General features: G+C 45.4%; 1 protein-coding gene across 5 annotated transcripts in view; it reads right to left on the reverse strand.

The window, feature by feature from the left end:
- The window catches only part of FLNC (filamin C), a 234353-nt gene that overhangs the window by 28831 nt on the left and 183069 nt on the right, over positions 1-22453 (reverse strand). For 3 of the 5 annotated variants that reach the window (XM_033958234.1, XM_033958232.1, XM_033958236.1), the window contains 6 exons: positions 18480-18575; positions 14283-14382; positions 10985-11125; positions 10275-10403; positions 6616-6789; positions 1899-2060 (listed from right to left, as the gene is read on the reverse strand). In XM_033958234.1, the coding sequence (XP_033814125.1) occupies positions 1899-2060; positions 6616-6789; positions 10275-10403; positions 10985-11125; positions 14283-14382; positions 18480-18575 (802 nt within the window). The remainder of the gene's footprint in view (positions 1-1898; positions 2061-6615; positions 6790-10274; positions 10404-10984; positions 11126-14282; positions 14383-18479; positions 18576-22453) is intronic. The other 2 variants (XM_033958233.1, XM_033958235.1) reach the window with 1 other exon arrangement.

Here is a 22453-nt window from a genome sequence, read left to right on the forward strand (position 1 = left end):
TGATGGCGAAGGAAAAACCAAAAGGACATGCGGAGACATTTGCATCATGGTCCAGGTCTACATCCCGTTCGTATCTTCAAAAAAAAAAAAAAAGGTTTTAAGCGTAGATTTGAATTTAGAGCAATTAGATTCTTGCCGCAGTGTTGATGGCAGTGAGTTCCATAACATTGGAGCTACCACTGAAAAAATTGTTTTACGGGTCGTGTTGTAGAACAATTGCCGAACGGAGGGGATTGCAAGAAGGCCTTGTTGGGATCAACAAAGTGATCTGGAAGCTCCATATGGAATCAACAATCTATCAATGGTTAGTTAGTACCTTAAAGGTGAGACAGAGGGCTCCTTTTACGAAGCCGTGGTAGCGGTTTAACACACGTAATAGCGCATGCTAAACCGCCGGCCGCGCTAGCCGCTACTGCCTCCTCTTGAGCAGGCGGTAGTTTTTTGGCTAGCGCGGGGGTTAGCGCGTGATTAAACGTCACGCGCGCTGAAGCCGCTAATGCGGCTTCGTAAAAAGAGCCCAAAGTATTTTAAATGTAATTCGGTGGGAAGTGGGCGGCCAGTGTGCTTTTTTCAAAAGTGGGGTGACGTAATAAAATTTCTTGGCGTTAAAGATCTTTTTTTTTTTTTTTAATTTAATAAAATATTAACAGTGCAATACATAAAATGATAAGCATACAATACAGTATGAAAGCACTTACAACTTACAAGTATCCATATATAATCATTTTATTCCACCCACCCCCCTCTCCATCCAATAAATAATCAACATAAATATTAAACATTTTACCCACCTTCCCACCCACCCTGGATGTGCAAATAACTACCAATTAAAAGCCAAAAATATCTATCCTGATCAATTTTGTTGCAGTGTTTGGAATGATCTGTAGCTTCCTCATTTCTTTTTGAGTAATACCCTGGTAGAGAGAGTTACAATAATCCAGTGCAACGGTATTAGCTGTCCTAGGCAAACTTTCAGTCTTGCTCCCCCATTAACCTTTAGATTCCTTGGCTCCCTCAACACTAAACAATGCCCCATCACCACCCCTGCTACAGTAATCTGGGTAAATGGACTACTTCACAACTGTCCCCTTCCCAGCTGGCAAAAGCAAGGGCTGATGGTTCTTTGAGTTTGTGCTTTGTTTTGCTTGCAGCTGCCCTAGGCAACCACCCTAGTTCTGCCTTAAGACTGGGCCAGACCTACTGCTAAATGACTCAGTTTTGGGGGGATGCTTTAAGTTGGTTTTAATGTTTACATCCCTTTGCTAGGAAGTCTGTCACCCTGCCATGCTGATTTCAACTGTGCAGAAATCAAATTAAAAAAATGAAAACCTCTCTCCAAAAACTGCATCACTCTGGCTCCAGAAGTAGCGCCAATGGCATCCTTGAAACAGCCATGTTTGGAAGACTCACAGGTGCTAGGTTTACCAGACGTCCGGATTTCTCCAGACATCTGGTAACCCTAGCACCTGTGGGTCTTCCAAACATGGCTGTTTCCTTTTGAGGACATGTCCGGGGGTCCGGACGGCTTTTCAGAACCCGGCACTTTCTCCGGGGGTCTATCAAATCATCATTGGGCATGCGCGGATGCCCTCCTGCCTAACGAGAGCAGGCAGTGGGGGCGGGGCGGGGCTAAGGCAGGATTGGGGGCGGGACTGAAACATGATGGGGCGGGGATGTGTGAACTGGGTGGGCCTGGGGGCGTGTCTAGGGGGGGATCCGGATTTTCCAAACGGAAAATCTGGTAACCCTACACAGGTAACTTACAGATAACAATCTGATGGTCTCAGGCTGTGTGTGTAGCTCTATTGGTGGGCTCACATATGGGGTAAGTTCCACGAAAGATGAGAGACTGTCCCAGTACCATGCCCAATCTGTGTGAAACTCCAGGAGGCACTTACCGATGTGCCGATTGGGCAACCTCTTGAGCAGGCAGGGCTCCTCATTGCCAGAGGGCGCTCGGATGCTGGCCGTGAGAAGACTCAGATCTGTTTCGCTGATCTTCAGTGACACATCCGTGGAGGTCCCCACGTTCAGCTGAGATGTCCGCATGGAGTCATCGCCTAGAGAAGAAGCATCCCAAAGGAATTTAGCTTAACTTGTATAACTTCACGTTCCACCAAGCAGAGACAGCAGTCAGCATTGTGAACCCTCTTATTCAGCTACAGAATACCTTTATAAAACATTTTTGTGAATGAAAAACTGATTTAGGTGTAGAAATGGGCTGTTATAAAATATCAATTGATGAAAAAGTCTCATGACATATTTTGATCATAGACATGTACACGGGAGGCGTTTACAAGTATAATTATAGATTATAAAATAAAATCTATGCACATACGTTACTTACACAATCCAAGCGTGGACATTATCCCCCGGTTTCTATAAATAAGGACATAAGAATAGCCCTACTGGGTCAGACCAATGGTCCATCTAGCCCACTATCCTGTTTCCACAGTGGTTAATCCAGGTCACAAGTATTTGGTTCATAGACAATGGTGCGAAAGACAAAGGCGCGGCCGAACAATTGAGCGCAGCGTGGAGGCGCGCGCCACTCTAAATTACTGTTTTTAGGGCTCCGACTGGGGGGGCGTGGGGGGAACCCCCCCACTTTACTTAATAGACATCGCGCCGGCGTTATGGGGGGTTTGGGGGGTTGTAACCCTCCACATTTTACTGTAAACTTAACTTTTTCCCTAAAAACAGGGAAAAAGTGAAGTTTTCAGTAAAATGTGGGGGGTTACAATCCCCCAAACTCCCCACAATGCCCCCACAATGCGGCACGATGTCTATTAAGTAAAGTGGGGGGAGCCCCCACGCCCCCCCCCCCGTCGGAGCCCTAAAAACAGTAATTTAGAGTGACGCGCGCCTCCACGCTGCGCTCAATTGTCTGGGCGCGCCTTTGTCCCGGCGCGCTTTTAACCTGACACCCAAGTACTTGGCAGAAACCCAAATAGTAGCAGCATTCCATGCAACCGATCCAGGGCAAGCAGTGGCTTCCCCCATGTCTGTCTCAATAGCAGACTATGGACTTTTCTTCCAGGAACTTCTGCAAACTTTTTTTTTTAAACCCATTTGCATTAACCGCATCCTCTGGCAACGCGTTCCAGAGCTTAACTATTCTCCGAGTGAAAAAAATGTTTCCTCCTATTGGTTTTACCATCATCGAGTGCCCCCTAGTCTTTGTGATTTTTGATGACGTGAAACAAATCGATCCACTCGTACCCGTTCTACTCCACTCAGGATTTTGTAGACTTCAATTACATCTCGCCTCAGCCGTCTCTTCTCCAAGCTGAAGAGCCCTAACCTCTTTAGGGCTCCTTTTACGAAGGCGCGCTAGGGCCTTAATGCGCGGAATAGCGCGCGCAAAATTGCCCCGCGCGCTAGCCGCTACCGCCTCCTTTTGAGCAGGCGGTAGATTTTTGGCTGGCGAACGCTAATCCGGTGCGTGCGCTAAAACGCTTAGCGCCCCTTCGTAAAAGGAGCCTTTAGTCGTTTCCTCATACGAGAGGAGTTCCGTCCCCTTTATCATCTTGGTCGCTCTTCTTTGAACCTCTTCTATCTTTTTTGAGACATGGCGACCAGAACTGAATGCAATACCCGAAGTGAGACGCGCTCAAAATCGCATGCACAATTTGAGTAATGAGCTAATTAGTGTCACTAAGTAGGTGCTAATTAGCAATAATTCGGATTTATGAGCACATCTTGGTAGGCACTATTCTATAAAGATGCACACATAAATCTTTTAGGCCCTCTTTTACTAGACCGCGGTAGAGGTTTCCACCTCATCCCAATGCGCTAAATGCTCCAACGCTTCTCTGACTCTCATAGGAATTCTATGAGCATTGGAGCATTTAGCGCTTCGGGCCGCGGTAGAAACCTCTACCACAGCTTAGTTAAAGGGGGAGATAATGAGCAACTAAAAAGGAGGCGTGGCTATGGGAGAGACATTGGTGGGTGAGGCGCATTCCCAAGATACTTGCACTAGGGCAACTTTCTTGTTAAAATATCTTTGAAAACCTATGGTGATATTTCGTGGTGTTTAATGCGTTTTTATAGATGTGCATCACAGCTGGAAACTTTTCTTAAAGATAATACAGTTTGAATTTCTCCTGTCGGAGATATTTTATTGCTATCATTCCTGTTTGTGAGCTCATACGAGGGTGGTTTGAATACTTTGGTCCAGCATGTTTCCAGTTTTTTTCGTAAGCTATTTTTCCTGCGATAAGAAAAAAAATGGAAACTCGCTGGACTAAGAGAATAACCCCTGAAGGAGACTACGCTGTTTAACTTGGTTTTTTTTTACCAAACTTTTCAAACCACTCTTGTATATGGCCCCTTTTACAAAGCGCAAGCAAAAAAGTTGTCCCTGGTTGCTCCACATAAGAAAATCCAACAGAAACAAAAGACTCTGTGGAGAGTTGATGTTCAAGATGTAGGCTTTATTAAAAACTAGTCTTTAAGCCCGTTACATTAACGGGTGCTAGAATAGATGTGTCTCTCTCTCTCCTTGGCTTCTTTCTGTCTGTCTGTCTTTCTTTCTGTCTCTCTTTCTTCTTGGCCACTGTCTGTCTTTTTTTCTATGTCTCTTTCTCTTTGACCGCTATCTGTCTTTCTTTCTGTCTGTCTCTCTGGTCCCCTGTCTGTCTGTCATTCTTTCTCTCTCTCTCCTTGGCCGCTGTCTGTCTGTCTGTTTGTTTTGGGGTTTTTTCTTTGTCTCTTTCTCCTTGGCCGCAGGCTGTCTGTATGTCTTTTTTCTTTGTCTCTTTTTCCTTGGCTACTGGCTGTCTGTTTGTCTTTCTCTCTGTCTGTCTGTCTCTCTGTCTCTCTCCCTGGCCCATTGCCTGCCTGAATTTCTCTGTTGCGCCATGCCTGCCTCTGTGGCCCCCTTCTGTCTCCCATCCCCCCAGAGCAAAGCATGATTGCTGTCTGACCCCAGCACACCCCTCCCCCCAAAGCAGCCCCCTTTCCCTCTCCCCCTCCACTTCCCTGAGCAGTAGCAGAATTTTTACCAGCATGGGACACCTCGCAGCACTTGCACGACACCCTCCTGCCGTTGTTCTAGGTGCCAGCTATCAGGAGACAAGCCGCCACCGTAGCTCAAATCGCTGCACGTGCCGCAAGCCGCCGCACATAGAATACTGCCACGGAAGCACACATCACGGTGGCAGGGATCACGGCTTTGTAAGTGCGCATGTGCACTTAGGATTTTATTATATAGGATTCAACTTGGTATTCCACATAAAAGTACCTAGGACCCATTACAGGACCCTATAGGTTCTATAAGTCCTTGTAGATTAAAAATAGTCCTAATGAACAAATTCAGAGAAAACTCTACGCTGATGAGAAGTTCTCAGGAGCACAGAATTTTCTCTGAATCTGTTCATTAGGACTATTTTTAATCCTCGAGGCCTTATCATAGGACCTATATGGACCCCTGAGGAAGACTATATTGTCGAAACACGGACCGTGTTGGGTCCAAAGTTCCCAGTGTATTGGGTCCTAGGTACTTTTATATGGATTACCGAGTTGAATTTTTAATAAAGCCTACATCTTGAACATCAACTCTCCATAGACCCTTTTACAAAGCGGCAGTAGCGATTCCTGCCACGGCAAATGCAACAAAGCCCACACAATTCCTACGGGCTTCATCGCATTTGCTGCACCGGGAATCGCTACCGCAACTTTGTAAAAGGGGCCATAGCATTTTGAGAAGTATCTCTCTCATTTTTTTCTTTCCTATATTGTATTGTTCTTTTTCCTTTATGGTATTAATTAACTTCTCTCTGTACGATGTTGGGTGGGTTGTATTTTCTATACATCTTATATATGTGGCCACAATTCTATAGCTATTTTCTTGCTTCTTATTTTCTGAGGGCTGGAGGTGGAACAGGTCAGGTCTGGAGGCTGAATGGGACAGGGCTGGGGGGGGCAGATTGTGGCGGAGCCATGTGTCTGGGTTTCTCTATGTAAAAATTTGGTAGCCCTATATATTATTAATACCTGCTAGGTATTTTAATGTCTTTATCATACGTTTCCTGTTTCTTCCTCTCCTCTAGGGTATTTTGGTCGCATCCGTGACTTTAAATGCCAAACCTCACCTTTTTGGTTCCCTTTCTGTGAACCTCCGCCAGCCGATCTTTATCTTTTCTGAGATGCGGCATCCAGAACTGAACTCAGCATTCAAGATGAAGTCTGTACAGAGGCAACATCACCTTCTGGTTTTCTACTGGTTATGCCTCTCCCTATTCATCCCCAAATCCCTCTGGCTCTGCCTTGTCATACTGTTTCTTTACTTTGAGATCATCAGATCCTGTCACCCCAAGACCCCTCTCCTGGATGATGCATGTCAGCTTTTCACCCCCATTATGAACTGGTTCTTTCAGATATCTGTATCCCCAAATGCATGACTGTTCGCTGAATATTAGCCGCCAGGCATTTGACTGCTCTTCAATAGGGTTACCGCGACATGTTCTCTTTTTAGAGAGCACGTCCAGGCGTCCGGGACGGCTTTTCAAAACCCGGCACTGGGTGGAACTGGGCGGGCCTGGGGGCAGGTCTACGTAAAATCTGGTAACCCTACTCTTCAAGCGTCTCATTCTAAAGGAGACCGTTTACCTGTGATCTTGGCAGTGAATGGGCTGCCAGGGATGTGTTTGTCGTCAAAGCGCACAATGATATTATAGTCTCCGGTTGCAGTTGGCAGGTAGGACACGGTGCAGGTGCCATCCTTGTTGTCCTTGCAGGTGATTTCTGCCTTGGATGGTCCTTCCACAGCCAAAGATAAGCCACCTATGGGGAACGAGATGCCCAACATTCAGATGGAAATCATCACAGAAGGCCCCCGATTTAGCTATTTCTATAAGGGGAGTGGTTAAAAAGGCACTTTAAACACCAACAAGTTGTGAGGGATAATCATTTTGGCCCTCTTTGACTAAGCCTTGGTAGAACGCTAAATGCTCGGAAGCAGTGTCAGAGCATTTAGCGCTCCAGGTCATGATAGAACCCTCTACCGCAGTTTAGTAAAAGGGGGGGAGGGTGTGATAAGCCCAATTTAGAAAAAAAAAAAAAAAAAAAAAAAGCTTCTAAATTTGTGCCCTATTTTCAGCCAAAATTAGGAGCTTAAATTTTTAGTCGAAAATGCGTGTTCATTTAGAGCTTAAAAGTTACGCTTATAAATTCAGGCCTGCCGTTCATTTGCCTAGATTTATGACCCTAGTGCTGGAAATAGGTGCTGCGCGCTCAAGTTTTTACCTTGCTCTAAATCCGGCCCTACTGTCACCCACCTTTTACGCTATTAAACGTACCTGTTCAGTGACCTTTGGAATATAAATTTAGGGACCCAGCCCTAGTAAATTTTCAAAAAGGCCAGTTTAGGAGTTTAACTTTCAAAATTAGGAGCATAACACCCATAAACGGTGCCTGAAGTTAGGTGCCTGGATCGACACGCTTAGCCGATCTAACTTACCCCCTTCCTTTACTAACGCGTAGCGCGGGTTTTAGCGCTGGCAGCGGCGGTAACTGCTCCGACGCTCATGGGAATTCTGTGAGCGTCGGAGCAGTTAACTTTGGTGCCGGCGCTAAACCCACGTTATGCGTTAGTAAAGGAGGGGGTTGATTTTCTTCATTGGCTCAATGTGCATCGTTAATTGAAAACTGCTAAAAAAAAAAATAAACCCCCATTTAAAAAGCAATTAATTAGCTGGAAGGTACCTAACATGGTACCACTTTGAGGTCGGCATCTATACTGAGGCGCTAGCAGCAAGTAGGCATGGTTAGGGACAGATTTGGGGCATGGTTTGACTTAGGCGCCAGTGGGCACCTAACATAAGCACGTTCATTTAGACCAGGGGTGTCAAATGTCGGTCCTCCAGGGTTGCAATCCAGTCGGGTTTTCAGGATTTCATTGTATGCTAATAGATCTCATGCAAATTCATTGGGGGAATGCTGGGAACCCGACTGGATTGCGGCCCTCAAGGACCGACATTTGGCATTCCTGATTTAGGCCAAAACCCTAGCCTAAATGGCGGTGTGCCTACGGATTCAACGCCTACTGGTGCCTAAGACCAGTTAGGTGTCACTAGGTGCAATTCCATAAACAATTGCGCTCAACGGCACCTACGAGTTAGGCGCCATTTATAGAACCAGGCCCTTAGCTCTTAATGGCTGCCTTAATTGCCTAGAACAGGGGTGTGAAAGTCCCCCCTCGGGGGCCGCAATCCAGTCGAAATTTCAAGATTTCCTCAAATGAATATGCATGAGATCTATTAGCATACCATGAAAGCAGTGCATGCAAATAGATCTCATGCATATTCATGGGGGAAATCCTGAAAACCCGACTGGATTGCGGCCCTCAAGGACCGACATTTGACATTCCTGATTTAGGCCAAAACCCTAGCCTAAATGGCGGTGTGCCTACGGATTCAACGCCTACTGGTGCCCAAGACCAGTTAGGTGTCACTAGGTGCAATTCCATAAACAATTGCGCTCAACGGCACCTACGAGTTAGGCGCCATTTATAGAACCAGGCCCTTAGCTCTTAATGGCTGCCTTAATTGCCTAGAACAGGGGTGTGAAAGTCCCCCCTCGGGGGCCGCAATCCAGTTGGAATTTCAGGATTTCCTCAAATGAATATGCATGAGATCTATTAGCATACCATGAAAGCAGTGCATGCAAATAGATCTCATGCATATTCATGGGGGAAATCCTGAAAACCCCACTGGATTGCGGCCCTCGTGGAGGGGCTTTCACACCCCTGGCCTAGAACATGTTAGTCCTGTCAGGGCTGTGGAGTCGTTACACCATACTTTTCACTCCCGCTCAGACTCCTCTATTTTTTTTTTTTTTTGCTGTCTGACTCCGACTCCAGCTCTGATATTAAGCTTTCAATTTTTTGTTCTGATCTAAAGAAATGATAAATATATTTACTAGTACAGTGGTACCTCGGTTTACGAGTGCACCGTTTTGCGAGTGTTTTGCAAGACGAGCCAAACATTTGCAAACTTGGTGCCTCGTAAACCGAGCTTGCCTCACTGTACGAGTGCCCCCCCCCCCGCGATCCGGCATCCCCCCCAGCGATCCGGCATCCCCCCCCCCCCGCGATCCTACATACCCCTCCGAGCACGGCAATGACATCCCTTACCCCCACTGGGCACCAATGCCGGTGCCCGAAGATCCTCTCTCTTCTGGCGCGGCCTGGGCTGGGCGGTGCATCGGAGATCCTCCCTCTTCTGGTCTGGGCTGGACTGGCTTTGAGCATTTGCGCATGCTCAAAGCCTTCTGGTCTCGCTCTCAATCTCAGAGAGAGCGAGACCAGAAGGCTTTGAGCATGCAAAAATGCTCAAAGCCAGTGCAGCCCAGACCAGAAGAGGGAGGATCTCCGACGCACCGCTCAGCCCAGGCCGTGCCAGAAGAGGGAGGATCTTCGGGCATCAGCACTGGTGCCAAGTTGGGGTAAAGGAAGTGTCATTGACGTGCTCGGGGGGGGGGGGAAGTAGGATCACGGTGGAGGGGGGCAACGCGAGTGGGAGGAGGATGCCGGTTCGCAGGGGGGGGAAGCCAGATCACGGGGAGGGGTTTGGAGCAGCTTCGGATTCCTCAAGGGGGGGGGAATGGAGCAGCGTCGGTAGCCTCGGGAGGGGGGTGGGGAGGAGGTGGAACCAATCAAAGCGAGTTTCCCTTACTTCCTAAGGCAGGGGTGTCCAATGTCGGTCCTCGAGGGCCGCAGTCCAGTCGGATTTTCAGGATTTCCCCAATGAATATACACGAGGTCTATTTGCATACACTGCTTTCATTGTATGCTAATAGATCTCATGCATATTCATTGGGGAAATCCTGAAAACCCGACTGGATTGCGGCCCTCGAGGACCGACATTGGACACCCCTGTCCTAAGGGAAAACTTGTTTTGATATACGAGCAATTTGGTTTACGAGCATGCTTCTGGAACGAATTATACTCATAAACCAAGGTTCCACTGTACTTTACATCCAGAACAAAAATCTTTTCTGGCTATAAAATAATAAATATATATTAGAATGTACATTTTTATTTTGAATCTGGAGTCGGTACATTTTTATCGACTCCTGATTCTACCCAAAATTGCTTCTGACTCTGACGCCACAGTCCTAGGTCCTATAGCTGTGACCACCCGTTATGAGCCCTTTGGACTAGTCCCATTATGAATAGCTGAAAAATGCTACCTAGCCCTGAACTGACAGAAAGGTCCATCAGTAGCAGTATGCTGAGTGCGGCACCTGGGCTGATGGTAGATACTCGCCTTCTCCTGCATCTTTGGTGACAATGGTGAACGTGGCCGGCTTGTTCACCATACCATGGCTCAGTCCTGGCCCGTAGGCACTCACATGGCGGCTGTTTATAGCATCTACGAAGAACTGCAAGGGGCTCCCTGTGCACGATGAAAGAAAAGCAACATCTACATTTTTCTAGTCTTTACCTTCCCGCTTTTCCTTAACAAACAGACCCAAAGTGGAACAGTTAGTGGCACTTCACACTTCCCTCACACACTGCTCCTGAAAAGTTCTCAGCTCAGTTTCCTGAATTCTGAGCTTTATTTTGCCACTGTAGCTGAAAAGAGTGTTATCTTGTTTCATTAAGTACCAATTTGCAGAAACAAGATTCTATGTTTTGACATTGTTTCAGATCATTGATTGCACCCTATCCAGGTCATTCTCTTCCTGGTTGAGGTGAGAACTTTTCAGCACTCCCTCGTACAGTCCAGGCAGCAGTAGGGAATCTCTTCATAAAGATGATAGGAAAGGAGGGTCATGGGATATATGACACAGGCATTTAAATACTTGAAAGGTTTTAATATCGAACCAAATCTTTTCCAGAGAAAAGAAAATGGTAAAACTAGAGGACATAACTTGAGGTACAGAGGTACAGCATTGGCAATAGCAGGTCAAAATTTGCTTACACTGAAGGCTCTTTTTGCCTGTAATTAATTTTAAAACATGGAAGAAATGTTACCTGGAATGTGATTTCCATCATACTTAATGTCCATTTCATGCAGCCCTTTCTCCACAGGGGCATATTTCACCGTAACTGTTCCATCCTTGTTATCAGTGATGTTGGGTCTTGCTTTCTTCCCTGATGGCATCCGGACTTCCCCTAAACCACAAGATTCAAGCGAAACCACGAGTAAGATCTGTGGGGCTGATTCTATAAACGGTGTCTAACAGGACCTAACTCCTAAGCCCTGCTTGGCGTAGTTGTTAACCAACCGCTAGGCGTAATTTATACAATCGCGCTTAGCGGCACTTAACTGAGATGCTGGTAGACGCCCTTAGGTGCTGGTGTATTAGGCCAGGGTTAGGCCTATTCTCTGCCTCTAGCCACGCCCACTTTTGAGGCAGACATCGTTGGGTGCTGATATCGGGACACAAGTTTAATGGGGTTTTTTTAAAATTAGGTTTTAATGGTGTTTTTAATTAAAACACCAATTAACCTAATTTTTTAAAATGAAGTTGTGGTTTCTCAGAGAATCAATGAAACAAACATCTGATTACTCACAGTCTGTGGTTCAAAAGTTTGAGAATGTGGATGCCAATTTAAATTGTCTGGAAACTAGATTAGGTGTGATTGAAACTCAAAGTAACACATTGCAAGCTGTTTCACTATCTACTATAAAAGATTCTACGTCATTGCATTTAAAAATGGAAATGTTAGAAAATATGCATCGGGGAAAGAATCTCCGCTTGGTTAATTTCCCAGTGACTCATTTGTTACTACCGGAAATATTATTAAGAAAATATTTTAAGCAAACAAACCAAAACTGCAGACTTGTACACGGTGCAGGCAAATTTTATTTTGACAAATAAATCTTAACTAAAAACCTTTTACCAGACAGGGGACCCAACACGGTCCGTGTTTCGGACAAACCTTCATCAGGGGTCCATGGTAATAAAGGTAAAAAGAAATATATCACAAAAAGAAGCCTGGAAAAATAGCGTTTGGTAGCACACCAGTGAATCTCCGAAATGCACTACAAGTTCGTCACAGTAAAAATTGCTGAAAGGTTACAACTATAGCTATAGCTTGTTGTAACCTTTCAGCAATTTTTACTGTGACGAACTTGTAGTGCATTTCGGAGATTCACTGGTGTGCTACCAAACGCTATTTTTCCAGGCTTCTTTTTGTGATATATTTCTTTTTACCTTTATTACCATGGACCCCTGATGAAGGTTTGTCCGAAACACGGACCGTGTTGGGTCCCCTGTCTGGTAAAAGGTTTTTAGTTAAGATTTATTTGTCAAAATAAAATTTGCCTGCACCGTGTACAAGTCTGCAGTTTTGGTTTGTTTGCTCTGGTCTGTTTTTTCACTGCAGACGAAGTTGGACCTCTGGTTCTTTTGTTGTTTTGTTGCTTTGAAAATATTTTAAGGAAATACTGGGATTAACCAATGCGGATACTTTTCCAATAAATAATTGTTATCATATTCCCCAGAAGAAAAAGGAAACTGTACAGGATGTGGACCATCTGGTAACAGAAGATGTTAATTTTGACAGAGTTTTTAGAAGATTCTCAAGATGTTATCCAGACTCGGTCCACAATGATACTAACATGTATGAGTAAGACAGATAAAATGTTGTTAATGAAACTTTATTTTAAAAATAGACTGACCAAGTTCTGTGGGGATCTGGTTAGTATATTTCCTGATGTCTCAAGAGCTACCCAGTTTAGAAGAAAAGAATTTCTGAAATTGAGAACTAGAGTATTGGCACTTGAGGCATCTTTTTATTTAAAGTCTCCTTGTAAATGTCTGGTTAAGATACAAGATACTGAATTTGTTTTTTGGGATCCCATTCAACTGCAACAAGTTTTGGTAGCTCGTGAACAGAAGTGAGATTTCTTTTCTTTTTCTTTGAGGAATTAGGGTAGGAATGTCTAAAATGTCCTAATTTAGTTGGCAATGATTTGGGTTCATTGGAACTCAACCCATTTCCTTTTTTTTCTCCTTAATACTTAGTTGGTAAATAAGCAATATGTTTCCCCTTTTAGTGGGCTTGTAAAGGATTGTTTTTTGTATTATTTGTTGTACTGAAAACTTGTATGGAAACCTTTTTTCCTTGATATCTTTATGATATTGTAAATGTATTAAATCCAATTTAAAAAAAAAAATGAAGTTACATGTGGAATTCGGTTAGGTGTTGCTAGGTGCTACTGATGTACACACCATTTCTATCATGTCCCCCATGTGCCTATCTGAGAGCACATGAAATTGCAAGAACGTCTGACGCAGACGTCCGGATTTCCAGGTTTTGAAAAGCTTCTATCAAATTGCCGTCGGGCAGGAGGGCATCCCCATGAGATGACATCCGCGCATGCATGGATGCACCTCTTGCCTGACGAGAGCAGGCACCGGGGGCAGGGCTAGGGATTGGGGGTGGGACTGGGGCATGATGGGGCAGGGATGGGGCAGGGCGGTCCCGGGGGCGGGTCTAGGGGGGGTCTGGATTTTCAAAATTAAAAATCTGTGCACTTTATCTGCAACGCAGAGTATCTGTGAGAGATGAGGTCAATAGAAACTGCTCACTCTCTTTTGCTCGACACCCTACCCTCTGCCGATGCATTTAGAGCCCACATGTTCCGAGCAGCTCCTGGTCCTTGCACAGAATCCAGGAAACAACTATGGATGCTTTTATAGCAAAAACATAGTATCAAAAACAGAAAAAAAAAATCCCTCTCTCACAAATGTGTAAAGTCACCCAAACAAAGAGAGAAAGTCAATGTGTTAATAGTGTAATTTCAAGGAATAAATTTTTTTAAAATATATCAACAGCTTAATTCATTGTGTGCAAAAATATCAAGTGAAAACATCACAAAAATTTTAAAACATACATCCACATATTCATAATATTCCAAAAGGCACTTAACCTTATGTTGGAATTGTGCAAAGAAACCCAAAGAAGTCCTTATAAAGATCAGCTGTATTGTCCTTCAATCAATCTCTTGATCCGATCTTTTTGGGCCAATTCAGTCCTTTAATCAATTAATTTGCCCAATCTTTTTTGGTCCAATCTTTAAAGTTTCATCCTTGATCCAATCTTTTAAAGTATCTTTTTAATCCAATCTTTAAAGTCTAGCCCTTAATCCAATCTTTAAAGTACTAGACTAGACTAGATAACCCTAAGTTTGGACCTGGGCAGTGTGAATTTTTCTAGAAGTTCTCAAGTATCTACCTGGACAATTGCATCTGCCCCCATGAGTTAAAAAGCACCATTTGAATCCTGCACCCTCTTCCCCTGGACATAATTTGGAGCATACCTGAGATTTCGCCTTTTTGTACTGTAAAGGGAATAACCAGGTTGAAAGGCCGCAACATGGAATCGATTTTGTCTGCTGGCATTATTGGCTCCTCGGTGGCCTAGCACAAGAAAAGACAAGAAAAGCAGTGAGATACTGACAGGAAAGGCTCAGAAGATGCAGGAAATAAACTGATTACGACAGGAAGTCACGTCACAGAGAATCAGATCAGAAGGCAAATGGCCAGAACAGTTTCTGACCCCTAAGGACAAAAGAGAATGTGAAAGATTAGCTGCAAGAGAAGAGGTGATTGACCAGAAGAGAGGAGAGCATGCCGCTAGAACCAAACAGAGAGCCACAGGTGACTGCAAAGAAGCCAAAGGGCAAAGGGCACAGTGTAAGCGAACAAGCCAAGAAAACAGAGGGGCAAATGATCATGTGGGAGTGTGTGGCACAGGGATGAGAGCTACAGCCTCAGCACCCTGAAGCTGTGGGTTCAAATCCCTCGCTGCTCCTTGTGACCTTGGGCAAGTCACTTAATTCCCCTCATTGCCCCAAGTACACTACTAGATAGAGTTTGAGCCCACCGGGACAGATGGGGACATATGATAAAGTACCTGAATGTTAACCACTTAGGTCCGGATAAAAGTGGCATCTAAATAATAACAACTTTATTTTTTTCTATACCGCCACAATCTTGCGACTTCTAGGCGGTTTACAGTGAAGAGAGTTGGACAATCAGCGAATTACAGAATACACACGTAGAACCAGAAACAAAAACATCTTTGCATACCCAAAGATCACAGGCTGCAAATACAAATCTTTCCTAGACAGGACCTTCATGTTCCATACAAACAGACAGCAATCCTGGCTGGGAAACCACATAAATAAAGCTGAACTAACCTACAACACATTCCGAAAATCAATTAAAATCACTCTATTTGGCAAATTCCTTGCTTAATCAGATCACCTCTCTCAGGTATTTTTTTTTTTTCTTCCCCTTATAACCCCATTGTATTATGTAACATCTTTCTCCTCTCATGTATTCTTTCCCCAGGTTCTCCAATTCATGATGTAACTTCCTTCTTCTTACATTTTGTAATTCGCTGATTGTCCAGCCTTCTTTCTATGTGAACCGCCTAGAAGTCAGTTTGACTATGGCGGTATAGAAAAATAAAGTTAATATTATTATGATTACAATTAGTAAAAATACACATATTTCTCAAAGTTATCAGCATGGTGTTAATAGTTTTAAAATGGTGTCTGATTAGGAGATAAATCTATCGAACAGTGCTGTCTTAATGATATCCCTAGTACTGGAATTGCTCCTAAAAAAATGCCCCTGTGCCACCAGGCGTGGGAAGCTGAATAATCCTGGGCCAAAGTTTGTCTGAGTCAATTCCATCTTAGAAGGCCTTTCTCTCTCTTCCCTGTCATATATGGTGAAGTCTACAGCCCTGTAAATGTTACTGATACAGAGGCAGATTTCCAGTGGGATCTTACTGGCGACTTAAGGAGGTAGATTTAATGTAGAGAATGACACGGTGGCAGTTACCCACGGCTAGCCGCAGGTAACCCGCTGAAACAGTGGGGGGGGGGGGAATGTGCTCACTGCGGGCATGGGGACAAGGCCATCTACCACCCCGTGGAGTAGTGAATGGCCTTGTCCCCGCAGTTAAGGGAGGGAAGACACAATGTCACCGATCGCACGCGGCCCCCCTCCCTACCTACGGCCAGATCTATCTCTCTCCCTCCCTCCCCCTTACCTTTGCGGCGCTTTAGTAAAGAAACTTACTGAAGCCGACGAAGCCTGCCTGCCCACAGTTGCGTGTGTGTGGGTGGAAGCTTCTCCTCTGACGCAACTTCCGGTTGCGTCAGAGGAGAAGCTTCCACCCACACAAACAAAACTGCAGGCACAGGCAGGAAGTCTCCGCTGGCTTCAGTAAGTTTCTTTACTAAAGCGCCGCGAAGGTAAGGGGGAGGGAGGGAGATTCTTAGGCCGCTGAAGGGCGGTGAGGTGGCGAGAGGGAAGGGTGGATGCAATGGGGACAGGGCAGTGAAGGGGACGGTGGTCCAGTGACAGGGCAGTGACGGGGACAGATTTTTTTCCCCGTGTCATTCTCTAATGTAATGAAAATTTCATTCCGTTCAGTGGCTAAATCTAGCCCTACAGTGAAACTAAACAGTTAAATTGAGTTGCTCCCCCCAGACTGGGGAGGAAATGGGTAGGTACGGTGGCAAAGGGTGGCCTCCACATGCTCAGCAAGACCTTTTCCGGGTTTTTCTGAGCTCTAGGTGTGCTACCCGTCTGTGAAGCCGTTAGACAACATTACTCAGTGTGTGGCTGACTGATCCCCTATGATCATAAAGAAAGCTGATATTCCCAAGACTTGTATCTGTGGCGAGGGGGAGCCTTAAACTAGCCACTTAACCCCCAAGTGCACAAAAGGTAGGTCCAAAGCTGCTTCAGTTTTAGGCAGCAAGATTTAGAATTTTCAGCTATCTTAGGCATCCCAGGCCTGGCGGAAAATTGGCTTTAGTCATTTATGATGCTGTTGTTGTGACAAGCCATTAGGTGTCACCAGATGAACAGCGCTCTCCCAGTCTCCTATAAATTTCTTTTATTTATTCATTTTTCTATACTGTTCTCTCAGGAGAACTCAGAACAGTTGGGGCACAGAAATCCAAGAGAGGAAAGGGACTGGGACGTATATGCTGCCTTTTTGGAGTTTTACAACCACATTCAAAGTGGTTTACGTACATTACTTAAAGCATTTTCTCTATATGTCCGAGTGGGCTCACAATCTATCTAATGTACCTGGGGCAATGGGGGGATTAAGTGACTTGCCCAGGGTCATAAGGAGCAGTACAGGGTTTGAACCCACAACCTCAGGGTACTGTGGCTGTAGCTTTAACCACTGCACCACTCTAGAAATCAAAATGTAGTAAAAGTGAACCAGGTATAAGACAATCAAGCTATTGTGACATCACTGTTGAGGTTGGCTCTTAGGCACTGGTGGAATGAGGCATTATGACATCACAATACCAGCTCTGATCATTAGAGGCTGAAGCTCTTCACACTGTTCATTTATTCAATTTTCTATACTATTCTCCCAGGGGAGCTCAGAACAGCTTACATGAATTTATTCAGGTACTCAAGCATTTTCCCCTGTCTGTCCTGGTGGGCTCACAATCCATCTCATGTACCTGGGGCAATGGGGGGGATTAGGTGACTTGCCCAGGGTCAGAAGGAGCAGTGTGGGTTTGAACCCACAACCTCAGGGTGCTGAGGCTGTAGCTTTAACCACTGTGCCACACTCTCCCCACAGATTACACTGTAAACAAAACAAGTCCGCTATACAGCAGGTACCAGAAACACTCAAAAAGGGACCTTCCGCAGTTCTTTAAGTGGGATAATTCCACATTTAACTGCAGCTATAATGCAGCACTTTACTTTCAAAGGGAAAAATACCTGCAAACTTTCCTTTTGAAAAATGCAACAGGTGCAAAGTACCTAGAGATTTCAAGAGCTGCATTTTTAGCAACTGGTAAATTTCTGTTGAAAATAATGCACACTTAAGATTTCAAAAATATAGTCTCACCCATAACAGGCCCACAGCAACATCTCTTAACTCAGCTGAAATTGCAGATGAGAGAGTGTGTACTTGTAGCCAGACTGAGGGAGGGAAAGTTTTGGGCAGCAGGCAGTTTACTGGAAGCCACAGCCAGTAACATGCGAGAGATGCAGAAAACAGGTAAACAGGGTCTCCGGGCCACTTTTATGGAAACACATTTCACCTGAATACTGTGTGCATTTCACGAAAAAAAAAAAAGGGGGCGGGGCAATTGGGACACTATGGGCTCCTTTTACAAAGGTGCACTAGCATTTTTAACGCACGTACCAGATTAGCGCGCGCTACCCAAAAAACTACCACCTGCTCAAGAGGAGGCGGTAGCAGCTAATTTTAGCGAGCGTGCTATTCCGCGCGTTAAGGCCCTAACGCACCTTTGTAAAAGGAGCCCTATGTGCTTGCAATGTACCACTCTGAGTGAATTTCTTTTAAAAGATGGTAAATAAATCCCGATCCTAATCCCTTGACATAAAAGCTCTTTTTCTCTAGGAAGAAAATGAGAAATCAGAGGCAGAATTGGCGAGAAAGAGGAGAGGCGAGTGAGTGAAGGGATTTTATTCATGTTAAGAAACTGCGCTTCCGATACCCAGTGTGTCATGTAGTCAGGGTGCTGCTGGGGGAACGGCTGATGTAACTGGAGAGTGTCACAGGGCTCCTCAATGGTCGGGATGGCATCGCATGCCTGGGGGAAGGCAAGGCACAAGTTCCACAATTACAGACACAGGTATAATGCAAGTCACATTGTTCCACAGTTCTAGTTACATAGTTAAACGGCAACATAGTTACAACAGCACAGACAGTTTTTCAGGGTTCCACTCCTACAGCTGTACTGTAACAGCTACACATTATTACTGCATCCTTTTATTCCGTTATACCCTCTGTGTCAATGTTGTTTGGGATATTGCCGAGACTGTTTACAAGACGGTCGGTGCTAATGATTCTGCATAGTATCTTGCGCCAGTGGATCTCACCGGCAGTGGCGTAGTAAGAAGGGTGCGGGGGGGGGGGGGGGCGGTCTGCCCCGGGAGCAGCCTTGCTCAAGGCACTGGCACCCCTCCTCCTCTCTGCCCCGCCCCTTCCCACTCCTTGCCAAATGAGCGTCCCTACCAGATGTTGGAATGCAATGAATGTTTCCAAAGCTTCAATATAAAACATTAAGAATCATACTTCGTGCTATAGAGCAGTGTTTTTCAACCTTTTTACACCTATGGACCGGCAGAAATAAAAAAAATTATTCTGTGGACCGGCATCAGTCCATGGACCGGCGGTTAAAGAACACTGGGCTAAGTCGTGGGCCAGACCCCGCCCATCTCTACCCAATCTCCACCCCCAGACCCCGCCCCATAATAGTACTAATTGCACCTTGCACGTCCCTTGCCTCATCTGACGTTGCAACGTCAGAGAGAAGGCTTCCGGTTCAGGCGCAGGATGCACGTAGGAGTCACTGCCCGTGGCTTTGCGCACTGAATCAGTTAGGAAGAGGGAGCTGGCTCGAAGATAACGCCGCATCGATCGCACCGTGGACCGGCGGTTGAAGAACACTGTTTTGGGCCTGATGCACCTGCTGGCCCTGTGGACCGGAAGGAAATTTCTGTGGACCAGCACTGGTCCGTGGACCGGTGGTTGAAGAACACTGCTCTAGAGGAAAGATTTTGAATATATGGGTCCCAAATTTTCAAAAAGAGACGCGTTCGTCTAGGAAATGTACGAACCTCCCAAACCTCAAATAAAATTAAACGATGTATTGTACTGATTATTTGATTCTTTCAATAAAAATTGTTATACATAAACGATGGAAATGTTATTGGGGCTAATGAGGATTCGGACCGCTGTGAGTTATGTTATTCGAGCGGTGGTCTGAGGATCCTTATAGGCATTACAGCTTTATCTGCACGCATAGAAATATTTGGGGAGTGAAGCTGTTAGCTACTATGTGAACACTGATTTGTGATTTAACAATCTCCTGGAGTTCCACAGGGTGGGTAGTAAGGGTTTCAGAGGTAGGGCAAGAAATGAAAATTCTGCATTTGTTGGAGAAGAAATCATCTGTTTTGCTGTACACTTGTTAAACAATACAAAAAAATTTTCATCCAGGGTGAGGGATTTCATTTAAGGGAAGATGGTTCATAGACAACGGCGCGAAACACAAAAGTGCGCGGCGACAATTGAGCGCAGCGCGCGCCGCCGCACCACTCTAAATTACAGTTTTTAGGGGCTCCGACGGGGGGTTTTGTTGGGGAACCCCCCAGTTTACTTAATAGACATCGCACCGGCGTTATGGGGTGTTTGGGGGGTTGTAACCCTCCACATTTTACTGTAAACTGAACTTTTTCCCGTCGGAGCGCTAAAAACAGTAATTTAGAGCAGCGCGGCGGCACGCGCTGCGCTCAATTGTCTGGGCGCGCCTTTGTCCCGGCGCGCTTTTGACCTGACACCGGGAAGATAGTGGGTAAGGGATGGAATTAAGGGGGGTGTAGATAAGATTGAATTAATACACATGGAAATTAAATTTGAAAGAATGATTTAAATTTGTATGAAATATTATTGTGATTCTTATTGTATTGAATGTATTTTTGTATTATCCTATTGTATTGATTATTTGATTCTTTCAATAAAAATTATTACACATAAGCTTAAGCAGATTACAAATAAACAAACATATCAGATAATTCACACACACACAAAAAAAATTATACTCTTATACCCTGTCCCCCTGGCTCTGTTCTGTGATGCTGTGTATTGTGTTATCGCCAGCCCCCTCTTTTACTAAGGTGCGCTATGCTTTATAGCATGCGCTAATCACGCGCTAACTGCTAAAGCGTGCATGTTATCCTATTGACATGTTAGCGGTTAGCGCACGCGTTGATTGAGCGTGCGCTATAAGCGCGCTAAAATGCTTAGTGCACCTTTGTAAAAGAGGGCCCACATCTTTGGGGCCTTCCCTGGCTGGCAGAGCTGTGAGAATGCCCCGTGTTTGTGTTCTGCTGCTACAGTGCGACCGCTCCCATTTTCTGTCGTACTATCGCAGGGAGACCGTCCTTCAAGGGGGTCTTTTACTACGTCCTGCTAGCCGATGTAGTGTGCGCTAAAGATTAGTGCATGCTAAATGCTAACGTATCCATAGAATAGTGCTGCCCGATTCGCGATTCGAATTGATTCTCCGATACACTTTGGGTGAATCGATTCGAATCGTTTTGTTATTGCATAAAATCGGACTTACCGATTCGTTGACCCCTTGCTATCACCGCAGACCCGTTCGGGATTTCCTTCTGCCACCGGAGTCCTTGTTTCAATGTAACTTCCGGTTTTGCAAAAACCGGAAGTTACATCGAAGCAAGGACTCCGGCAGAAGGAAATCTCGAACGGGTCTCTGCGTACAGATCGGGGCAGCAAGGCTCTTTCCTTCCCAGCAGCAAGGCTCTCTCCTCTCCTCCCTGGCCAGGCAAAAGCGGTGGTAGCGAATGCGACTCACTACCCTGCCGCTACTCCGGGCGTCTTCTCTCCATTTGGCCGCCCAAGCGGAAACAGGAAGTTTTCACTGAGGGCAGACCGCAGTGGAGAGAAGACGCGAGCAGTGCTGGCAGGAGTGGATTGCTACCGCCAGGGCAGACCTCTTACCAGATGTATCCCTCCTGCCGGACTCTCTTTGGAAAAGGTGCGGGTGTTTGGTGGTGGGGGGGGGGGGGGGGGGGCTTAGGAGTGCCATAAAAAAAATAAAAAAGGCAGATGGAGGGAGAGGGGAGATGGGGAGTTGGTGGACTGGAGGAGAGATGGGGAGAAGATAGATGGGAGAAATGAACTTGGGGGAGGAAGGAGATGGACTTGGGGGAGATCATGGAGAGGGGACATGAGGGGAAGGATAGAAGAAATAAAGATGTATAAACAGGAGAGGGAGAGAGATGGTGGACGATGGGATATAGGGAGGGAAGGAACACAAAGGAAGAGAAGTTGGACACAAGGGATGGTGTGGAGGGGAGGGATAGATATACTGGATAGGAGGGTAGTTGGGAAGAGAAAGGGAGACATGATGGACCCTGGGGTGGTGAGGAAGGAGAGAGAGATGAAGGATGAAAGGGTAATTCAGAAAAGGTGGATGGAGATGAAAAAAAAAGAAAGATACCAGACCTCCAGGAGAGAAGGGAAACGGAAGGGGAGTACAGAAACACGGAGAAAGAAGAAAGAAGGAGACCCTGGCAAGCAAGTTATCAGAAGACAACTGGAGCCGGGGACCGATAAGATCTGAATAATGATCAGACAACAAAAGGTAGAAAAAATAATTTCTATTTTGTGGTGTTAGACCACAAACGTGAGCTAGCATTTAAGAGAGAGGAAAAGTCTTTTTTGTTTGTTTATTTTGTTTACACCACAGCGCAAGTATGGGTAGGAGAGGGCAAAAGGGGTGAAGAGGCTATAAAATAAACCCACCAGGATATTTGAAAAAAACATACACTTGGGCAGGAAAATCGAATCTAATCGAAAAATCGATTCAATAGGCTGAATTGAATCGAATCAAATTCTTTTTTCCTGAATTGGCAGCACTACCATAGAACATAATGGGCG

This window comes from Geotrypetes seraphini, chromosome 9 (genome assembly GCF_902459505.1).
Source record: "Geotrypetes seraphini chromosome 9, aGeoSer1.1, whole genome shotgun sequence".
NCBI classification, from domain to species: domain Eukaryota; kingdom Metazoa; phylum Chordata; class Amphibia; order Gymnophiona; family Dermophiidae; genus Geotrypetes; species Geotrypetes seraphini.